This window comes from Stylophora pistillata, chromosome 11 (assembly GCF_964205215.1).
Source record: "Stylophora pistillata chromosome 11, jaStyPist1.2, whole genome shotgun sequence".
NCBI classification, from domain to species: domain Eukaryota; kingdom Metazoa; phylum Cnidaria; class Anthozoa; order Scleractinia; family Pocilloporidae; genus Stylophora; species Stylophora pistillata.
In genome coordinates, this window is record NC_142529.1 from 593,090 (window position 1) to 612,223 (window position 19,134).

General features: G+C 35.0%; 1 protein-coding gene across 2 annotated transcripts; it reads left to right on the top strand.

Moving 5' to 3' along the window:
* The first annotated feature begins 316 nt into the window (after nucleotides 1-316).
* Nucleotides 317-19,074, top strand: LOC111323887 (F-BAR domain only protein 2). 2 transcript variants are annotated; one of them, XM_022927331.2, is made up of 28 exons: nucleotides 317-466; nucleotides 576-667; nucleotides 777-851; nucleotides 3,731-3,872; nucleotides 4,762-4,833; nucleotides 4,998-5,078; nucleotides 5,938-5,962; nucleotides 6,509-6,588; nucleotides 7,195-7,293; nucleotides 7,413-7,509; nucleotides 8,502-8,600; nucleotides 8,705-8,786; nucleotides 9,077-9,107; nucleotides 9,347-9,404; nucleotides 9,757-9,807; nucleotides 10,590-10,714; nucleotides 11,109-11,133; nucleotides 11,217-11,271; nucleotides 11,493-11,698; nucleotides 11,975-12,145; nucleotides 12,251-12,411; nucleotides 12,522-13,000; nucleotides 14,142-14,297; nucleotides 14,462-14,591; nucleotides 14,864-15,063; nucleotides 15,367-15,431; nucleotides 15,726-15,884; nucleotides 16,739-19,074. In XM_022927331.2, exons 1-28 carry the CDS (start codon nucleotides 440-442, stop codon nucleotides 16,759-16,761), a joined length of 3,066 nt encoding a protein of 1,021 aa, XP_022783066.2. In that variant the 5' UTR covers nucleotides 317-439; the 3' UTR covers nucleotides 16,762-19,074. The 2 variants fall into 2 exon arrangements, with proteins under 2 accessions (XP_022783066.2, XP_088595647.1); XM_088739521.1 differs by having other exon boundaries at nucleotides 12,257-12,411.
* The last annotated feature ends 60 nt before the right edge of the window (nucleotides 19,075-19,134 follow it).

The window sequence follows — 19,134 nt, forward strand, 5'->3', positions numbered from 1 at the left end:
ACCATCAATCTACCTTCCACCATTTCTTTATCTCATTTAATTGCATAGAACGTATATGTACCATTCCTTGAAACAGGAGAAAACACGACGCTATCGAGTTTTTTCAGCTTGATGATATATGTCATTATTTTTGTGTGAAATGGTCTCTTCCAGTGGAACGTTTTTAAGAATCAAACTTAAAGAGCCATTGATACTTTGGAGAAAGAAACTAAGGGTTGACTGTGATTATTTCTACAACTCTTCCGCCATTTTTGTAAGAGACAAATCTCCCATAGGTTGTCCCAGGTCATCGCGTCCATTGCGACTGCGAAAAAACTGGAGCTGCCTATCGACGGCTTCTTCCGCTCGCTACGCTGCCATGTTGTTGGTGGTATACTTTTTCGTAACCTAAATGATACAACTAAGGATTGGCAACCAGATTGTAGACTTGCGATAGAAAATGGTGCTTTTTGAGGACCATTTTTGGGTGTGTTATCGTTTGAAATCAGTGTTTTCCAGCGCATCGTCGATGTAGCTGCTTGACATCCGGAGCGTGATGCCACTGTAATTTCTTTCTTTATTTTTACGCCTTTCAGGGGGAGAAAAATGCCGGATTCGACGTGCTCTATCATAACATGAAATATGGAAACAATGCAAGCTGTAAGCTTGTTGAATTTGTACGCGAAAGGTGGGCGCAGTGTTTGGCTAAAATTTTGTCCATGAGAACTTTGCGGTCGAGATGTGTTTAACTTGTGATTGTGAGTAATTTGTTTTCAAATTCTACCTTCGACTTTCAGATCTGCCGTGGAGGAAGTCTATGCTAAATCACTCTTGAAATTAGCGAAATCTGCAACTCAAGTGACACAGCTAGGGTAAGCCAGAGGAGGCTCTTCCTGTTAATTTTGCTTGTAATGAATAAAAAATTCTGTGGTTTTAAATTGTTCTGTTTTAGGAGGATGGAAGCTCGGAATTTTTTTCTGATATAAGCTCTTGCTTGTCCACGAGTGCTTACCGTCCCACAAGGTTAGCGAAGCTTAGGCGGGGAAACGTGGTAATTTCTCCCCTTACTGTAGAAATTGTATCATTATAGAAACCAAAAATTGTAAATTAAATTTGAATGTGTATCAAAATAACCACAATGGCCTGTCGTACTCCGCGGGAACTTCTTGAGCGAGATACTGTCTATTGGAAACCATAGTCGCTCATTTCAGCTGAGACTTTCACCCCTTACACGAAATGCACTAGCTTTTATTGTTCTCTGAATGTTGTTTATTTCTTTGCGGTACGCTCGTATATTAACTATGGCAGAAAGGGTTTGATTGATTCACAACGTTTCCTCGGTTGGAGTAATCCAGGTGGATTTTCTGACTCTAACTGGGGGAACTAATGTTGATTGAAATACAATATTTTTCACCTTTTTATATAAACATATTAGTCAGGAAAAACTTTTTTGAAGAGAACTTTCAGTGCCATTTTCCCTTGTCTGAGTCTGAAAAGACACAGTCATTGAGGACACGAGTACACATGTTGTTATTTTTTAACTGGACATCCAGTCGTAGGGAAAATATATATTTTTTTAGCTCTTTAGAGATATTTTACTAATAATAATAACTTTTATGTTGATAAATCTAAATAGAGATGTCAAATGTTGAAGTGTGTATGGCTGAAAAAATACTTTAACTAACAGTGAGTGAGATAAGAATCACTTGCATGAGTGGATTTTGGAAATAAGACAGATGCAAACTAGGGCTGCATTCGGCATTGTTTTGGTTGAAACCTATCCAAAAATTTTTTTGTCATGTAGTGGTATTTGGAAACATCTTTACTTGGTTGCACTGTGATGAGGATCATAGGATATAAACATGATAATATGGTGAATAATAGCTCAGATGGTCCCGACTAATGCTATCAGAAAGGTTTTGATGTTGTAATAGCTATATCATTATAACAAGTGTTGTGTTCTGTTGTGACAAAACATGACCTTAAATATCTATTACATGTATAGTGCCAGAGGTTGTAAGCATTTCCTGGGTGTTTTCTGGTGGAGGAATAAAAGTAAAAGGGAAAATTTCCATCATTGGTTTTAAACTAATTTACTTTGTGTGCAGAGGTGTCGATAAGTTTTAAGGTAGAAGGCGAAAACTACACAGTATGTGGCTAATGGAAGTTTGATCCTTGCTCTAACATTATTAATTACAGAGAAAATAGGTGGTGATTTTGCCTGATATAGAATACAAATTTTGCTGGTTGCCAAATCTTATTGCAACCCCTGGTGTGCATTTTTTAAAATGAAATCAGTTGAGGTATTTTTATTTTACTGCTATCCCTTAGTTAGGTTAGAGGGAGTGGCCTTTCTTGAAAAGCAAAATTGGAATCTTTGGCCCAATGTCTCCTCTTTTCTCCAGTTTAGGGTTTTTCTCCAAGGAAAGGGTAAATTGAAGCCACAACAATCTAAATGTGTTGATGTACAGCCTTTAAAACCAAGATTTACCTGATTTTGCAGAACAGAGCTTGCTATTTTGTAAAAAGGCATGAAACAAAGTTATTTCTTATTTTTTGTTTATTGTGAGTATTTGTGCATAAAAACCTAAGTTTCCCCTGATCTTTCACATGTATGTGAGAAAATTATAACAAATGAATCGTAAATAAAAGGTTATGTTTTTCTATCCGATAGAAGACCACATATATGAAAAATACATTTTAAGAAATTAACGTAATTGTATTTTCTGTTGTTCAGTTGTCAATCCAGTTAACGAACAGCTATAATGGTTTCAAACTGGCAAAGATTAATATACAGCTGCCTTTCTTCCTTAATTACTCCTATTAAGTCAGAAAAATGGAACAAAAATTGTATGCTTTCAACAAAGCATATCTTTGGCTTTACAAGAAACATTGGTTAAAAATCATGTTTCATACAATTTTTGTAATATGATTATTTTCATTAAAAGCTTAGAAACTGTAACATAGAGCCAAATTAACATTTCTTTTTCAAAGAGCTGAACATAAAGAAAGTCTGTAAAGTAATTTCAGACTTTCTATGCAAGTGAAAAGATAAACAATACATCTATCATGTTTTAAAAAATTTCTCAGTCTAATGAAATAATAAAATTATAAAAGATTACTTAGCATTTGCTTAGCTGAGCATCACTTGTTATTATGCAGTTATTTTTGTGCTAGATCAAATTTTCCACAGTAGCATCTATATATAATTATTACAATATGATATTTAAAGGACACTGAGTTCATATTGAGTATTACTGAATACCACAGTCTTATAGTTTAGAAACTGTCATGTCTACAGATAAAAGTAGGTGACTTTGTTGATGAAAGTTGTGGTAAATTTTTTATTTAAATTTTTATGTCAATTGTGAAATGGCCATTCAGAGAGAAGATAAAATCAGATAGAGTACTGTATAAATTATCACACCCAATTGTTCACTGAATTAAGAGTTGGTATTTGTGGTATATAAGATGTTGACTGAATAGTGAATTTGAAAAAGGAACATTTGTCTCAGCTAGGACTTAACAGAATCAATAGCGGGGTAGAAAGACAGTAAGTTAAATGTAGAGACAAAATAAATTACTGTGAAACTTCAAGTTTTGTGTACTGATTTAAGGAAAAAACTACTGCAGTCTGTGTCCATGTGTTGTGATAAAGTCCTCACAAAGTAATGTGAGTGTTGCTATCTTTGTTCTGATTTTCAGTTATGATTAGATGGTATTGATGATTGATATTATTTATATTTTGCAGCACCTTTGAGCCTCTCTGGGGAGTGCTACGGGTTGCAACCGAGAAGCTTGCAAATGCACATTTGCAAGTTGTGACAAGATTTCAAGATCTTATCAAAGAGTTGAAGGATTATGGTGACAAGCAAAAGGAAAGACACAAACAGGTTAATTTTTTTGGTACCTGCAGACATAACTGAATGAAAGTGTTTACAATGGGATCAATGAACGCTTTTCATTCCACTAATTTATTCATGTTTTTCTCGTTGCCATGCGCCCACCAATAACGTAGCTCCATTTTCTGCCTTTAAAAGCACACACAACCCACAATTCCTCTATTCGCTCCGACGAAGGGCTAACGCTCGAAACGTCAGCTTTTGTAATCATTACGGTGGCCAATTTACCATTTCAACTTTGTTGATATATCCAAATTATTGTTTACAAAACAGTTCATTTGGTAATCATGTCTGCTACTCCCAGTGAGAGTAGTCTTGAAAAGGAGAGTGAAGAAGGGGAGGAGAGGGTAGTCTTGAAAAGGACTTGTTGCAGCCATCACTGATGATACGTGAACTTCACTGGAAGTCAGTATCAGTATCAAGTGAGAAGAAGTTTGTCAGGGGAGTGAGGAAGGGGAGGAGAAGGGTAGGATAGGGTTTGTATCTTATCTACACTTGTTCTTAATCAGCAAGTATGGTACTTGGAAACCTAGGTGTCAACTCTAGTGATTTTGGCAAGGTAGTATTCCCATGATGAGGAGTCTAGGCCCATTTGTTTAAAGGCCAATTATCGCTAACCAAGGGTTAAATTTTTATCCGGGCTCCTTACTCCTTTGTGCAAAAGCCTTTTGGGGATAGTTTTCCCTATTTTCTCCATAGCATCTAATCATCAGATTCTAGACAAAAAGAATTATACTGAATTTTGTTTTTTTAAAAAGCTTTCACATCTGAGATAAGATTTCGCATTAACCTGCATAACCTGGCCCATTTCTCATTCAAGAAAGCAGTGATCTAACAAATGAATGAAATTTCTTTTTGTGTCAAAATTTTGTATTTTCAGGCTAAGGAAGAGTTTAGTAGCACAGCAGAGATTGTACAGATCATACAAACAATGACAGCCAATCTGGTCAAGGTAATAATCATTGTTTACATACTCTATTTTATAAATGCAAGATATTACAGATTGGTGAAACAAGATGCATCCTTTCTGCATATATCCCTACTGTTTGATTATATTTAGAACTCTCACGTGTTTTAATCTACACAGTCATGCGTGTTTTTATTCTGTGTGCACAGGCCAAGGAGGCTTACTATGCCAGGTGTCAAGAAGTTGAAAAATCAAGAAAAGATGGATCTGGTCCCAAGGATGTTGAAAAGGTTTGTTAACTGGTGAACTCCCATGAGTGATCAGGAGAGAATTTCTCCTTACAGTACCAGTATAATAATTATAAGGTCAAGCAAAAAAGTGATTAGAATAAAGAAAAATATCAGTTGGGGGATCATTAGTTGATTCTATACCAAATTCTGTGAACTACACTGTATCATTACAAGAATTGTATGGCAGACAGTAAGGCAGTGCTTTCAATAAGACCTGGCACCCGCCGGAGCTCCGGCGGCTATTCTGTTGCGAGTCGCCGGGTATATTTCACCGCGCTCAAGTCGCAGTCGCCACGCTAAGTCGCAATCAAGTCGCTCTCCGGCGGATGTTGTACCGAGGTAGCCACCTATTTCAAATCTTATTGAAAGCACTGGTAAGGTGAATTACTAAATGAGATCTTGGGGGCAAAAGGGTTAAGTTTGTAGATAGATTTCTGGAAATGTTACTATGAGACTCAGTTTACAATCAAGGCATCTAATGTTGGCCTATTCTTCTTTTGATAACATTTATGTTATACTTTGTACAAACTTTAAGTACATTGTATCGTTCCCATCCTAGTTTAAGGGTTACACTCTGAATTTATCTTTTTTTTTAACCCTTTTTCTTGAAGGAGTGATCATTTGATTAAATGTCTTTACTTTAAATACACTGATAAGCAGACAGGAGATGAGAACCAAGAAAATATCTTACAGGGGACTTTTTCTTGGAGTCGCTTCAAATTCTTGCACACATCCAAGAGAGAAATATCTGGTAACTATTTGGGAGAATCACCTTTGAAATACAAGGGGGTGGAAGAGTTTATCATTATTAGTTTCACTTTTGTTGATGTTAGTTTTATTTTGTTTCCAAACATTGCAGGCTGAAGCAAAAATGAAGAAAGCTGGTACTGTAAAGCTCTTGATTCATCTTCTTCTACTATTTGCAAGTGTTTTGTTTGTCAGATTCAGGCTTTTTATGAAGAAATGAAGTATAAAACAACAGGAGACCATTCTCCCTGTTTAAATAGAAACTAAATGCATATCTGTGTGTATTTGAGTACTTGTAAGCAAGGGTAAAATCCAGACACAGTATTTGCATGGATTTCACACTTATTTATTATGAAAATGTCATATGCATGTGAAAATGGAGTAAAAATTTTCACCCTTGTGTGTGAGAAATGGTGTTTTTACATGCTTTCTGGCTAGAGTGTAAAGCCTACAGTTGAAAAAGTCAGATTCATACTTGTTCTTGAATGATCCCTAAGTTTTAAACTGTAGATATCTATTATACATTGTATTTGTTTAATGGCTTAGTGAGTCAAGGCACCTTTCATATTTAATATTTCTTACTTCATATGGTATGTGGAAAGGTGGTTTAACCCTTAGCTAACACAATTGAATCTCTAAGTTGCAAGACAACTTTCTCATTTTTTTCCTGTATGTTTGTGTAGCTGAAGATTATAAATCTATTGTTGAAAAGCGAGAAATAATTAGAAATGACTTTCATGACAGAATGGTGGATGCTTCCAAGGTATGAATTATCATTATGATATTTACTTGATCACAGTTATTATCATTATTCTCATGTTCATCATCATCATTGTCGTTGTCGTCGTCATTGTCGTTGTCATCATCATCATCATCATCATCGCCATTGTCAGCATGTGATTCTCTGGACCTCTTTCATCTTCCAACGAGTGTTTCATTTTGCATCTTATCTCTATATAGAGTTTCAATGCCTCTCTATTTATTTAATACTTTTTGTTACATCTGAGCACTTACATTGATATAAGAAGTGCTGGCTATCCTCTTTCTCTTGCAAATTTGGGCAGTATTTTGAGAATATTCCAAGAGCTTCTATAACCAGAGGCAACATTTATGTTTTTAGGCTTTTTAAGTCTAGAGTATGAAAAAATGGATAGTGAAAGTGATAGAGTGGAAAATAAAGGAATAGAGAAACTCCCTGGCAGATGCATCGGCAACAATGCACCAATGTGTTGGCTTTTGTGATTCAACAAATTTACAACATGCTAATTGTGGTAGCTTATTTCTCAGTCAACAGTACTGTTTATCTTTATTGGATAGTGATGTTTTTAAATTGCATTTTGAAGAAGTTTATGTCTGGATTCCTCTGTAGAAATTCCAGAAGATTGATGAAGAACACTTGAAGGTAATAATTACTTACCTTGAACAGTACATTGACTCTCAGAAGTCAGGACAAGTTCTTATTGAACAAGTAAGTTTTTATCATTTTTACTCCTTATAAATGAAGGTGTCTTTCTGTAATCCCTTGCATGAGTGGAACTGCATTTTTCTACCTTGTAATACCTTTACTACATTTTCTTGATATCTTAGGTTTACAAGGAGTTCTTAGGGCAAGTGAAGGCATTAACAATACATCATTTGTTGGATCAGTTTGTGAGGAGCAAGGGTACTGGCAAAGCCATTCCAGGTAGGTGCATTTGAATTTGAAATTTCAATCCTTATCTCAGCAATCTCTTACCTAAATATCTGAACTGTGTAAATTATGATCTGCTGGCTTTAATCTTCTCACATGCATAAATAAAATAAATATCGTTTAATCCACTCTTTGCAGTGGAAACTATGTACAAACTGAATCATCAAGCGATATCATTTACAAAACTGTTAAATCTAATTAAAGTATAGCAATGTATTGTCTATGTAATAATTAATCTAAAAATCTAAAAGTTATAAAGTCATTAGTTCTCTTGGTTCTTTCCTCCTGGTGAACGGACTTTTCACACCCAGATCTAAGATTATAAGGAACATAATAAACATTGGCTTGAGGGCAGAGTTTCCATGTCACAATGAACTTCCTACTTAATGTTTCTTGCCTGACTTCTAGGCTTGGAGGCCAGGTACGTTCAGGGCTTCCTTATAAGTAACACCTGGAAAAACTACCTTATTAAGGGCTCTCCTTTGTATAGTTTCTAATTTAGGTGACAAATATTTATATTAAATTTATATTAAAAGGGTTAATTGTTTAATAAATTAGTGTAAAGTTGGAATTTCTGCCTAAAATATCAATATCTTGTCAGGCAGGAAGGTGGTGGGAAGGGAAAAATGATCAACAGGCCCCAGTTGTTCAAAGGTTGGATAATGCTATCCGGGAATTAAATCCTTATCTGGTGGATAGTGCAGTACATTTTGCTATCACTTATCTGCTGGATAGCCATTTTTCCATTGGATAGCATCGTCCACCCTTTACACAACTGGGCCCTGGAAAATAGATCAATGTAACATCAAATTCATCACTAAAATTTACAGGTAAAACTTCACTTTGACACTTCCCTTTCATCTTACTTACAGGAAAAAAACACCCAAGTGACCAGAATTACTTTTGTGTTCCATTCTGGAAGAGGACTCCAGTTAACCTTTCAAGTCATGTAAATCTTTAAAATTTGATGTTGCCTTCTTTTGCAGATGTTATAACATTTGAGGAGTACAGCGGGCAAGTAGAAGGTGCCATGACAAACAATCACTCACCCAGCTTGAGTGCACCCAAACACCATCATCCATCAGGTACTACTTTTAAAAACAAGAGTGTCTGTTACTTCTTTGAGAAACTGTAGATCCTGACAAATGAGAGGTGACACTCTAACATTAGATACTTGTTGCTGTTGTAGGGTTTCCAATAACATTGAAGAGAATAGAAAAGAAGAAAAAGAAAAAGAAGGCAAAGAAGGAGAAATCACAAAATGGTTCAGTGTAAGTTAGTTTGCCATTACAAGACTTGGAAAAATGTTTTGGTAAAATACACTTCTATTTTACATAATAAGGATAATAGAAAATAGAAATTCTCTATGTCATTATAGGATTTCTATAGCGCTCACCCTGGAGTTTGGAGTGCTTTACAATATGTACAGTAATAATGATTGTAAATAATTAACTAAATTAACCAGGGAATAATACTAACAAATTAAATTAGTATTAATAGTACACTGCTACGTTACATTCTGTTTCAGCCTTCATTAATTTTTATGATGTTTTTTTACCAGTGACTCACCTTCAAGTGAAGGAGGGGATGTGGTAAGTTTTCACTTCACTGCGGGATATTTTATTAATTATTTCTTTTCCATGATACCATCAACCCCACCAATATTTGGGATGAAGACTTAGAATAAAGATCAGCAAAAGTCATTGAACTGTTTAAAAGTTATTACTTTACATACTGCAAGCTTCAAGTAACTTTACATGGGAAAATTCATTTTAGAGTGGTTTATTATTGTGAATTGTATATATAATCTCTCCTTGATTTCTTTTTACAGTCCTCATCATTTGAAGTAGATGAAGAAGGATACAGAATAAGACCTCCTGATTCAGAAAGTATCCTTGTATTGATGACTTCAATAAAGTATAGACTGTTATAGGAAGATATGATCATTGTACAATATTTGTATACACATATAATTATATTTTGAGTCTGAAATACTACATGCCAGTGTCTACAAAATACATTTTTTGTGACCTGTTTTCTTAAGTCATACCAAGGGACAGTGAATAATGGAATTTAGAGCAGTTGATATTTATGAAGGCAATGAGAAAACAAGAACAACACTTCCTAGCATCTATTACTACTGTGTGTTGTTAGTGAAAATGATATATTTCTTGTAAGGTTCTGTCATAATTTTTTCCTGTATTTGTATTTGCATTTGATTTCTCCTTGATAATGACCTAGGTACCAAATCAGGGGGGAATAGTTCATCTTCTGATTCAGATTCAGATGATGGTAGGTCCTTTAATTAGATGAAGTAACATAAGAGTGCCCTGTTAAACCCTTAGCCAATTATCTAGCATGGAAAATATTTTTCACTCAATCACTATACTTAGTGTGTTGCAAGTCAGACCAGATTCAGAACTTTGTGGTTTATTATTACTTTACATAGAGATATAAAACTGTTAATCTTTGGATCTTAAAACAAGGCAGCCTTAACCTTACCCAGTTTACCCTTTGACTCCTGAGTGACTAGCATCTACTATCTCCTTACAATAAGGGAAATTATTATACATTCTCTTATGTCATACCTATTGAGAATAGATTTTATATTATGTAGAAGTGACATCATACCTATAGACAATATTTTTATGTGCTCTTGTCTTTACAAGTGCAGCTCAGGAATATGCATATAATAAAACAGTTATTGGATTTGGTGTTGGCATAACAGCAATAATTATCAAGGCCTCAGTTTGTGTTCTTGGCCTCATCCTTCAGCTTCAGCAGGTAACACAAACTTTAGCCTTGAGAATAATTGCTATCATGCTCAACCTCATCCAATAATTGTTAATTATCACCTGACTAAAGAAGCACTTGATTGTCAATCAAATTCTCCTTGGTAGCACCCTAGGAAATGTATGGAGAACAGTATGGAGAATATGAATACTGAAGTTGGGGTATACAGGGTTAAGCATAACAGAATCTTCAGCCATCAGAATCACTTTTAACCTGATATTTAGCAATATGATAGCATTTACTTATGTCAAACTTATTAACAGACTTTTTTTTAAATCAAGATGAGCCTAGGAAACTGCAAGTTGTTATAAATCCAGTGGAAGCTGATAAGAATCCACCAACAGCTTCAGTTGATGAAATAAAGAAAATTACAGGAACGCTTAGTCTCTCTTCGCCTTCATCAATGGTTAGTTTTCTTCTTCTTTTGTTTTTTTTTTGAAATCCACTGATTAGAAATTGTACTGTTTATGTCAAAAACCAAAATTGACTATTTTTGATACATGCTCATTTTTTGGTTGTTGTTTTCTTGTGACACCAAGATAGTGGCCAACTTCTTAGATAACAATTTACTGTTAAGTAATAATTATTATTGATATACTTTGCTTTTTTGTTTTCATGTTATCAGCTTTTCATTTCAGTACGTTATGATATGCTTTTCCTGATAAAACAAGATTTTTGTTTTCATAAGCATGCTCAATAGCCTATAAAAATTTTTCTTAGACAGGTACCTTCCCACAAGGTAAACATATTACTTGACAGTTACATGATTGTTTCTTTTTCTTTTTGTTTCTTCCCTTCAGCGTAAAGGTTTAAGTTCTTCAACTGGTAAGTTGACATTATTTTGTTCACAAATTTTTTGCTTTGAACATTGGAGACACGGTTTCTTACAAACATCTTTTTGTCTCTAGGTGAAGTCATGAAAAACAGATCCAGGTCTTCAAGCCATATGTCAAATATAAAATTGTGAGAATAATTATCTTGTCTTTCCTTGTATGCAATTCCCACAGCTTCCCCACAAGAAGGGTTGTTGAAATTTCTATGTCCACAACAAAACCTAACTTTTAGTGTCATGTTTTGTTGTGAATTGGTTTTTTCTAAGCCTGATTATTTGTTGTTCGTAGTATCACAGTGACTATACTGTATTAAATTTTGCACCTTCATTTGTTGTCTTGATTTTCTTACAGGTCACGTTCAAGTGATGACTTGTTAGACATAGATTTTAGCCAAACAAGTTTTGCCAGTACTGATTCTATGACATCTGGATCACAAAGAAATTCGCTTCAACTCTCCCAAAATGGTGCTTCGAGTGTAACTGATTCTGAACCCAACACACAAAGTTCTGGAGACTTGAAATCAATGGCAGCAGCTTTGCCTTCTTCCACAAGTTTAGGTATTGCAGTTCACAAGTTTTACACGTTGTGTCATACTTAGGAGTTATAGTTAGTTAAGTAGTTTATTGAACACATTTTTGCATTAAAAAAAATTGATTACGATAATTATGTTTACAAAGGATGATAAAATACAAAATGTCATATCTGGGACTGGGTTAAAAATGTTAGTGATAATTATTAACTCAAACTGTGAGTAGACTCGAACTGTATACCAATATCATAGCAGAATTGTATATTCCTCAGTCTAATTTGCTGAATGATCATCTCCAATGCAGATTCCAGTGAAAATGTGGAAGCCGAATATTGTGATATTCCACCCTTGCTGCCTGCTAAAAAGGGAAGCATAGTGCAGGAAGAATCTTCAGAACCTCCTCCCCCCTTGCCAATCAAGAAGGGCACAGCTATTGCTAACAAAGTAGCAGAAAATGACTCAGCAGTAGCTGGAGGTATGAAATTTGATTTAAAAATTCTTTGGCTGGATCATTTGCCATCATTCATGCAATTTGAGTGTGTTTATACAAAGCAAGCTAAAATCAAATGTTTCTCTGTAGTGTCAGAGACAAGTTCAGGTGATACTGGAATCATGTTTCAAACTGGATCTGCTTCGGCAAGTGACAGCAGTAATTCTTTGCTTCTCCTCAAGCCACCTCCAGGAACCGAGCTACCCCGTTCTGCATCTGTAGGTAGTGCAGTGCCGAGGCCAAGACCACAGGTAGATATTTGAAGATCAAACCTTTTTTGTGGGTTTGGTGGGAAAAATTATAATTAAGACTGATCTTTTTCCACGTTTTTTATTGTCATTTTTTGTTTTAATTTTTTTAGCCATGGTCTTCTAGTTCATTGTTGTTTCCTACTGGTCAGTCAAGCAAGCCACCTTCAACAACATCATCATCAACAACATCATATTCAGCCGAACTGTTCAGCTGCCTGGCTGACTTTACACCAGTGACTACCAGCAGTACAGAACCTTCTGAATCACAAAATAGTTCTCTCGCTGGTGAACATGGAAATCCAAATAGTCCCTCTAAACAACCTGTAGTAAGTTACATGGGTTCAACAACAAGTACTGGCCAACAAGCACTCAACAGAGCCACAACAGTATCCTCTCTTGGAAGCTCGCAAGAAAATGTACCTGCCCTAGTACGGTCCAAAACAGTAGGGGGACTCCCCACTATGTCAAGTGTAGTGTTTGCCAAAGGGGCAGCTGGTACTGTCTTGGGTAAAAAGGATGATAGTCTTCCTATTGCAGTGGCATTTATTGAGTCTGTGAATGCATTCTTTAGAGGAAGTGATCAGAGCAAGTGAGAACTTGATTTGTTTATTGTACTTAATTGTTTTGTAAGAAATAGACAACTTTTTTGAGAGACGTGTTTCGGCATGCTTATGCCATCTTAAGTCAATGAGTAACAGAACGTGAGTAATTATGTAACAGACAAGTAGATGAATAAAATATTTACAGTATGATGTAATACAAAAGTGGGTACTAATTACAACGCGACACCAAACATCAAAGGTGTGAACTAAAACATTAGAAAAGTGTTATAATGCTGTAATTGTTTGTTAAGTTCAGGTTTGATCTTATTTATATAAAAAGCTTCTTTGAGTTTTAAATCAGTCGAGTTGTTAGCAGAATCCAGAATACTAAAGCAAGAAAGGGAGTATTTGTTCTTACAATATGCGAGTTTTTATTGCTTTCCGTGTGCTCCTTTATCCTAGTAGAGAAGTGGCGACTAGTTTCGCCAATATAATGGGAATTACATCCCGCATAATAATTATGTTATGTTAAATGGAGTTTCATGGGGTTTCATTAAGAAATGTGGTAGCAAGATAACAATTTCACTTGACAGAGAGGACACTGTGTAAATACTTAATTTCTGAATAAAAACAGGTTCAGGATATTGAAATTTAGCCAGAGAATTCTGTGTTGTATAGCCCAGGAATTCTTGGTTCTCTGGTGCCAAATGAACAATCTGCATATCCACTTTCAGGTTCCAGTTCTAAGGAATTGTTAATTAAGTGAAAAAAGAAAGGACTGAAACTTTTTTGCCTGTCAATTCAAGTGAAACTGATGGAGGATTTTAAAGGAATTTGTCTGTGATTTAGTTTAGTTTGCCTAGTGCTGGTTACATCCTCTTAACTGGTTTGTTTTGAGCATGCTAGTTCACTCATTTTAATATTTTTTGCATTTGACATCAGATTTTTTGGCACATTTACTATCACCAGAACATGAACTGTGTGCCTCAATGGTGGGACATCTGTCATTGATAAAAATGAAATTCAGGCTACATTGATTTCAAACTAAGCTGACTTGTGTTTTTCTTTGTGTACAATCATGATAATATTATTTTCTGAAACCAAAGAAAATGCAAATTCAATTGGTTTAAAAATCATACTTTAAGCTTTGTTATACAACTCCTAATTTTTGTATTTTTGTATTGTCAGGTGTATGGTTAAGGTCACAGGTGATATAACTGTATCATTTCCAGCCAGTGTACTTCCACTCATTTATGATGTAGAACATGCCCCAATGCTTAGCTTCCTCATTCGTGGAACATCATGTCTGGAGCAGATCTTACCAAACAAGGCTTTGATTAATAGGTACGTCTGACATTAACTTTCCAAAAAGTAAGGATAAATTTATTTGAAAATATATTTCATTAACCCAAGAAAAAAATTAAATTTTCTGATAAACTTGAGATGCAGGCTGGAAAAAGCCAAAGTAAACAGCTGTTTGAAATTTATTATTTGTGTTTTGTATTCAGCAAAGGCCAGTTGAGTGGTGGTGATGGCGTCACTTATGATTTTAATATGGCATCTCTGGCTGATCACCTTAAAAAACAATCTGAGCAAGGAGCAAGTACCTATTATAATATTGACATTATCAAATATGAGGTATGGATTAGCCCTTTACTCCCTAACGTCATTATATATATTTTCTGTGTGACTTCTTAATCCCAATTCTGGAGGTTTTATTCATTGATTTTTTTATTGTAAGGACAGAACAATGGATATGCTAATGTATTGAAATGTTCCCTGATTCCTTTACAGTTAATTACATGTAACAATAAGCTGATATTTTGGAAAAACCTTCACTGAAAAGTACACAAGTATTTGCTTGATATCGTTTGATTCAGTTTGTTACTAAGCGTTTGTGTAATGTTTAGGTAAAAACAAATGGCTTTTCAACAACTCCACTTCAGCTCTGTAGTTACTGGAAATGTGAAGAGGAAGCAACAGATCTTAGGGTTGATTATCGTTATAATCCATCCTGTATGTCAGCTCCATGTTCGATTAGCAACTTATCTGTGCTGGTACCCATGAATGGTGGTGTTACCATCATGCAATCAAAACCATCAGCTACTTGGTAAGTGATGAACAAACAATTTTGTTCCACACATTCAATTTTACTTGATCAAGGAGAGAGGGGATAAGAGTAAAGGGAACATCTATTTCAGGATTCCCTTAGGATCTGGATAGGTGTTCTTAAGTGGGATTTTGCACCCAGTTGAGGCAATGATTGTGTAGGGGTCTGGACTAAAGTTTTTGTCTATATTAATTTTAGTGTTTCTCGTGGAAGACTTTGTTATTGTATGTTGTGCTCACTGGAAGACAGTCAGATTGAATGTTATTGAATACCTTAGATGATTGAGTGATTAATTTATTTTAGGTCTGCTGAACACCAGAGAGCATTATGGAAACTTCAAGAAGTCTCCAATACATCAGAAACTCAAGGTGATCAAGCTGATGATCATGAAAAATTCACCATCAACTAGTCATGTTTCTGCCAAAAAATTATGGGGCTGGTATTAGTGGGTGGCGCAATTCTGCCTCATATTTTGGATTTTCTTGTTTGTTTTGTGTTAAAAACTAATGTTTTATGCATTTTACTTTTGAAAAGTAAAATGCAATTTTTTTTTAGCTGTAAGTCAATAAGCGCCACACTTGAGTTGCAAAAAAGCTTTATAAATCAAGCAATACTTTGTTGAGCAAATATGGTACTTAAATTTTGACTTTTTTCATCATCAGGTACCCTGAGAGCAAGGTTTGATTTAACACAAGGCCCAAGTACACCTTCACGAATTGCTGTTCAGTTTACATGCAATGGTGCCACAATTTCCAAGTTGAATTTTGAGTTGAAAAGTCAAGAATACAAACTATCTCTTGTTAAAAAGAGGTTTACCACTGGTAAGTCAATAATTGTCAATCTTTATAAATTAATGGTTAACTTATATATGCACGATCCTTCGCAGTAAAGCACTATTTAAGCAATAGTGAAAATCAGACCCCAAAATAATTCAGGCCTGTACGGGATTCGAACCACTGACCTCTGCGATACTAGTGCAGCGCTCTACCAATTGAGCTAACAAGCCAACTGGGAGCAGGCCATCAAATTAATTCGACATAAACCCGTAGATGATAAATCAAACAACAAACATATGAAATACATATATTTATGAACTGCGGTTATGAAACGTATATATGCACGATCCTTTGCAGTAAAGCACTATTTAAGCAATAGTGAAAATCAGACCTGAAAAAAATTCAGGCCTGTACGGGATTCGAACCACTGACCTCTGCGATACTAGTGCAGTGCTCTACCAATTGAGCTAACAAGCCTAACTATTGCTTAAATAGTGCTTTACTGCGAAGGATCGTGCATATATACGTTTCATAACCGCAGTTCATATATATGTATTCCATATGTTTGTTGTATGGTTAACTTAGTTGTTTAATAACTGGGCTAGCCAATTTCTTGGCAAATTAATTAATAAAGCTAGTTGTTAATTAGTAGTTAAACGCACATTTATGTGTTGTTTTGTTGAAGATGTTTATTAACAGTGAGGAGGAATTTTCTGAGCCTCTATATTCAAGGGGGGAAGTTTGAATAAGTGAAGTTTCTGCAATGATAGTGGCTGCATCGCAATAATTTTTCATTATTTATTGTTAAGAGTTGATGTTGAGATTTCTCCCAAATGTTTTCATCTTGCTCTCTTAATTATTAGCAAAATTGCTAATACTTTTTTGTTTTCTTGTTTCAGGTAAATACATAGCAGAGAGCTAGTGGAAGCTAGCTCTGTGCCAAGTAAACCAATATTTTAATGATTTAATCAAACACAAATTTAAACAAGTATTGTGGAAATGTAAATGAATGAAAGGGAAAGAGAAATCTATAAAAATGAGATATAATTAGGAGGTGGAATTAATAAGTGATTGGTGCTGTAGGTTTCTATTAAACTTCACAATTCTTATATTGTACATTTTGAAAATATCTTTTGTACTTAGTTTTCGGGTACAAAAAGTGATTTGTTTATTCATGGTGTTGAGAAGATATTGTAGCAGTATCTTTTATTAGTATAATTTATACCACACAAGTGAACAACAGTGATTGGCTGGTTAGAAAGTGATTAGCAAGTATAATTCACCTCCCAGCAGCTAAAGAGACAAAATCTTGTGTCAAGAGTTAAATTTCTGACCAATATATATATTGGCAGAATAAATTAATTCTTGGGCTTTTGTGTGGTATGTACTAAAACAACTATTCATCTCAGTGTTGGTGAAAGCTGTGGATATTTACCTCATTTTTTGGCTTAGTAAATTGTCATCTTCACTTTGGTGCATAATTGTTTACTGTTACCAAACCATCATGGTTTAAAAAAACTTTTTTTTAACTTAGCTCAGTTATTTGTTCATCCTATTCACTTTCCTCCCCTATCAATCTCCCATCCCTAATAATTGTATCATGTGGTATCAGAATGAGAGTACATATTTTCCTCCACTTAGAAGTATTGAGTTAACCCTTAAGCTTCAAAATCTCATTGTTAATTCTCCCCTGTAGTAGCTACACATTTCCTTGCAAACTAGTTACAAGAATTTGGTGCTAGATCAAGTTAACTTTTATCTGATAAGTTAGAATATTTCCATTTCCTGTTTGCTGGTTAATGTATGGATATTATAGTGAGAAGTTACATGTTAATCACTTTTGAGAGTTCAAAGGTTAAAGGCTAATTTACTACTTTGATGAATGAGTTTTGAACTTATCTGGTGGATTAATCTTGTCACTCTAGCCTCGATTCTTTTGCCACTGATCTCTATCAGGACGAAACCATTGTTTTTTGTTTTGTTTTTTTTTCCATTTAAAACAATGGTGAAAGTACTGTGGAGAAGTTTTTCTATGCAAACTCAAAAGTAACTGTTTGGACCAGAGCCTCTATCTCTGGTGCTGACCAAAGTGATCACAGCTCAGGAAACAGGACTGCAACAGCTCAAGCACTCATCTTCCTAAAATAGATACTCAGATGGTCACTCTCTCTTTTCTCACAAATTTAATCAAGCACCTTTGCAAGTCACTGTTTTTTTTGCTTCCCCTCAAGGCATCCAACTTCTTTTAACTAAAAAATGTTCCTTAGAAGATGTGATCAATGGTGCAGTATATCTAATTGTTATGGGGTGCAGTAAGAAACACCTGAGGGACACTTGTAAGTAACAAATACTCCCTAAGTCAGTTGAGTATTGCTGGTGTTGTGAGCAGGAATTACCTGCTTATCAGGATTGCTAGGTTTGAAACTGCAAAAAAAAAAAAAAAAAAAAAAAAAAAAAAGAAAAACAATGCTGGAATAGAGCTGACATGCTTTTCATGGGTAAGTTTTCTGGCATTTTTTACTCTCATAAGTGGCCCACAAAAAAGCCACTGTTAAGTTTGAAACTTCAAGCAGAAAAAACATGGCCATTTTGTTTTGTGTAATCATTTTGCTCTTCAATAAATCCTTGAGCAAGACTATGTTCCAAGGTGTCTGGATGTTCACCTTTTCCTTTCCTTTTGAATTCTTTTGAAATGTGAGAGGTTTTTATCATCTGGTCTTAAAAGTTGTTGGTTTCAAGTGCACTATGGCATTGAGTGGCTTTGCCATGGAGCAAGCAGCGCAAGGCTTAGATAAAAAATGTTAGAGGAATTTTATTCTGCTGCCTTTTATTTAAAAAAAAAAATGCTGTTAGCAAATCATGGTTGTTATCATCCAGCCATCTTGGTACAGTCAGTGATATCTTGGGGTAGGGAGAGTAGTTATGATTTTATTGGAGTGCAGTCCAATTGAGTACTTTTTACAATCTCAGGTATTTATTGGTCAAGCTATCTGGGTGAGAAATTGGTAATACTCAATGGGACAAGGTGGTGTTACCCTTAGACCTAAATAATGAGATGTCTGGAGTATCAAGTTTGTTAATTAAGATCACCATGGGAAATATTTGTTTTAATGGAATTTTTAAAATTGAATTTTTCTTCTCACTATTAGATTCAAATTGCTAAAATGCACTGTCAGTTGTACTCAAGGCCGCTGGAGGCTATAATTTTGCATTAAAATGAAATGTCATCTTTTTACTTCTACTGTGCAACAGTTTTTTTTAGGCTGTTTTCCACTTTAAGATGAAGTAATGCTTG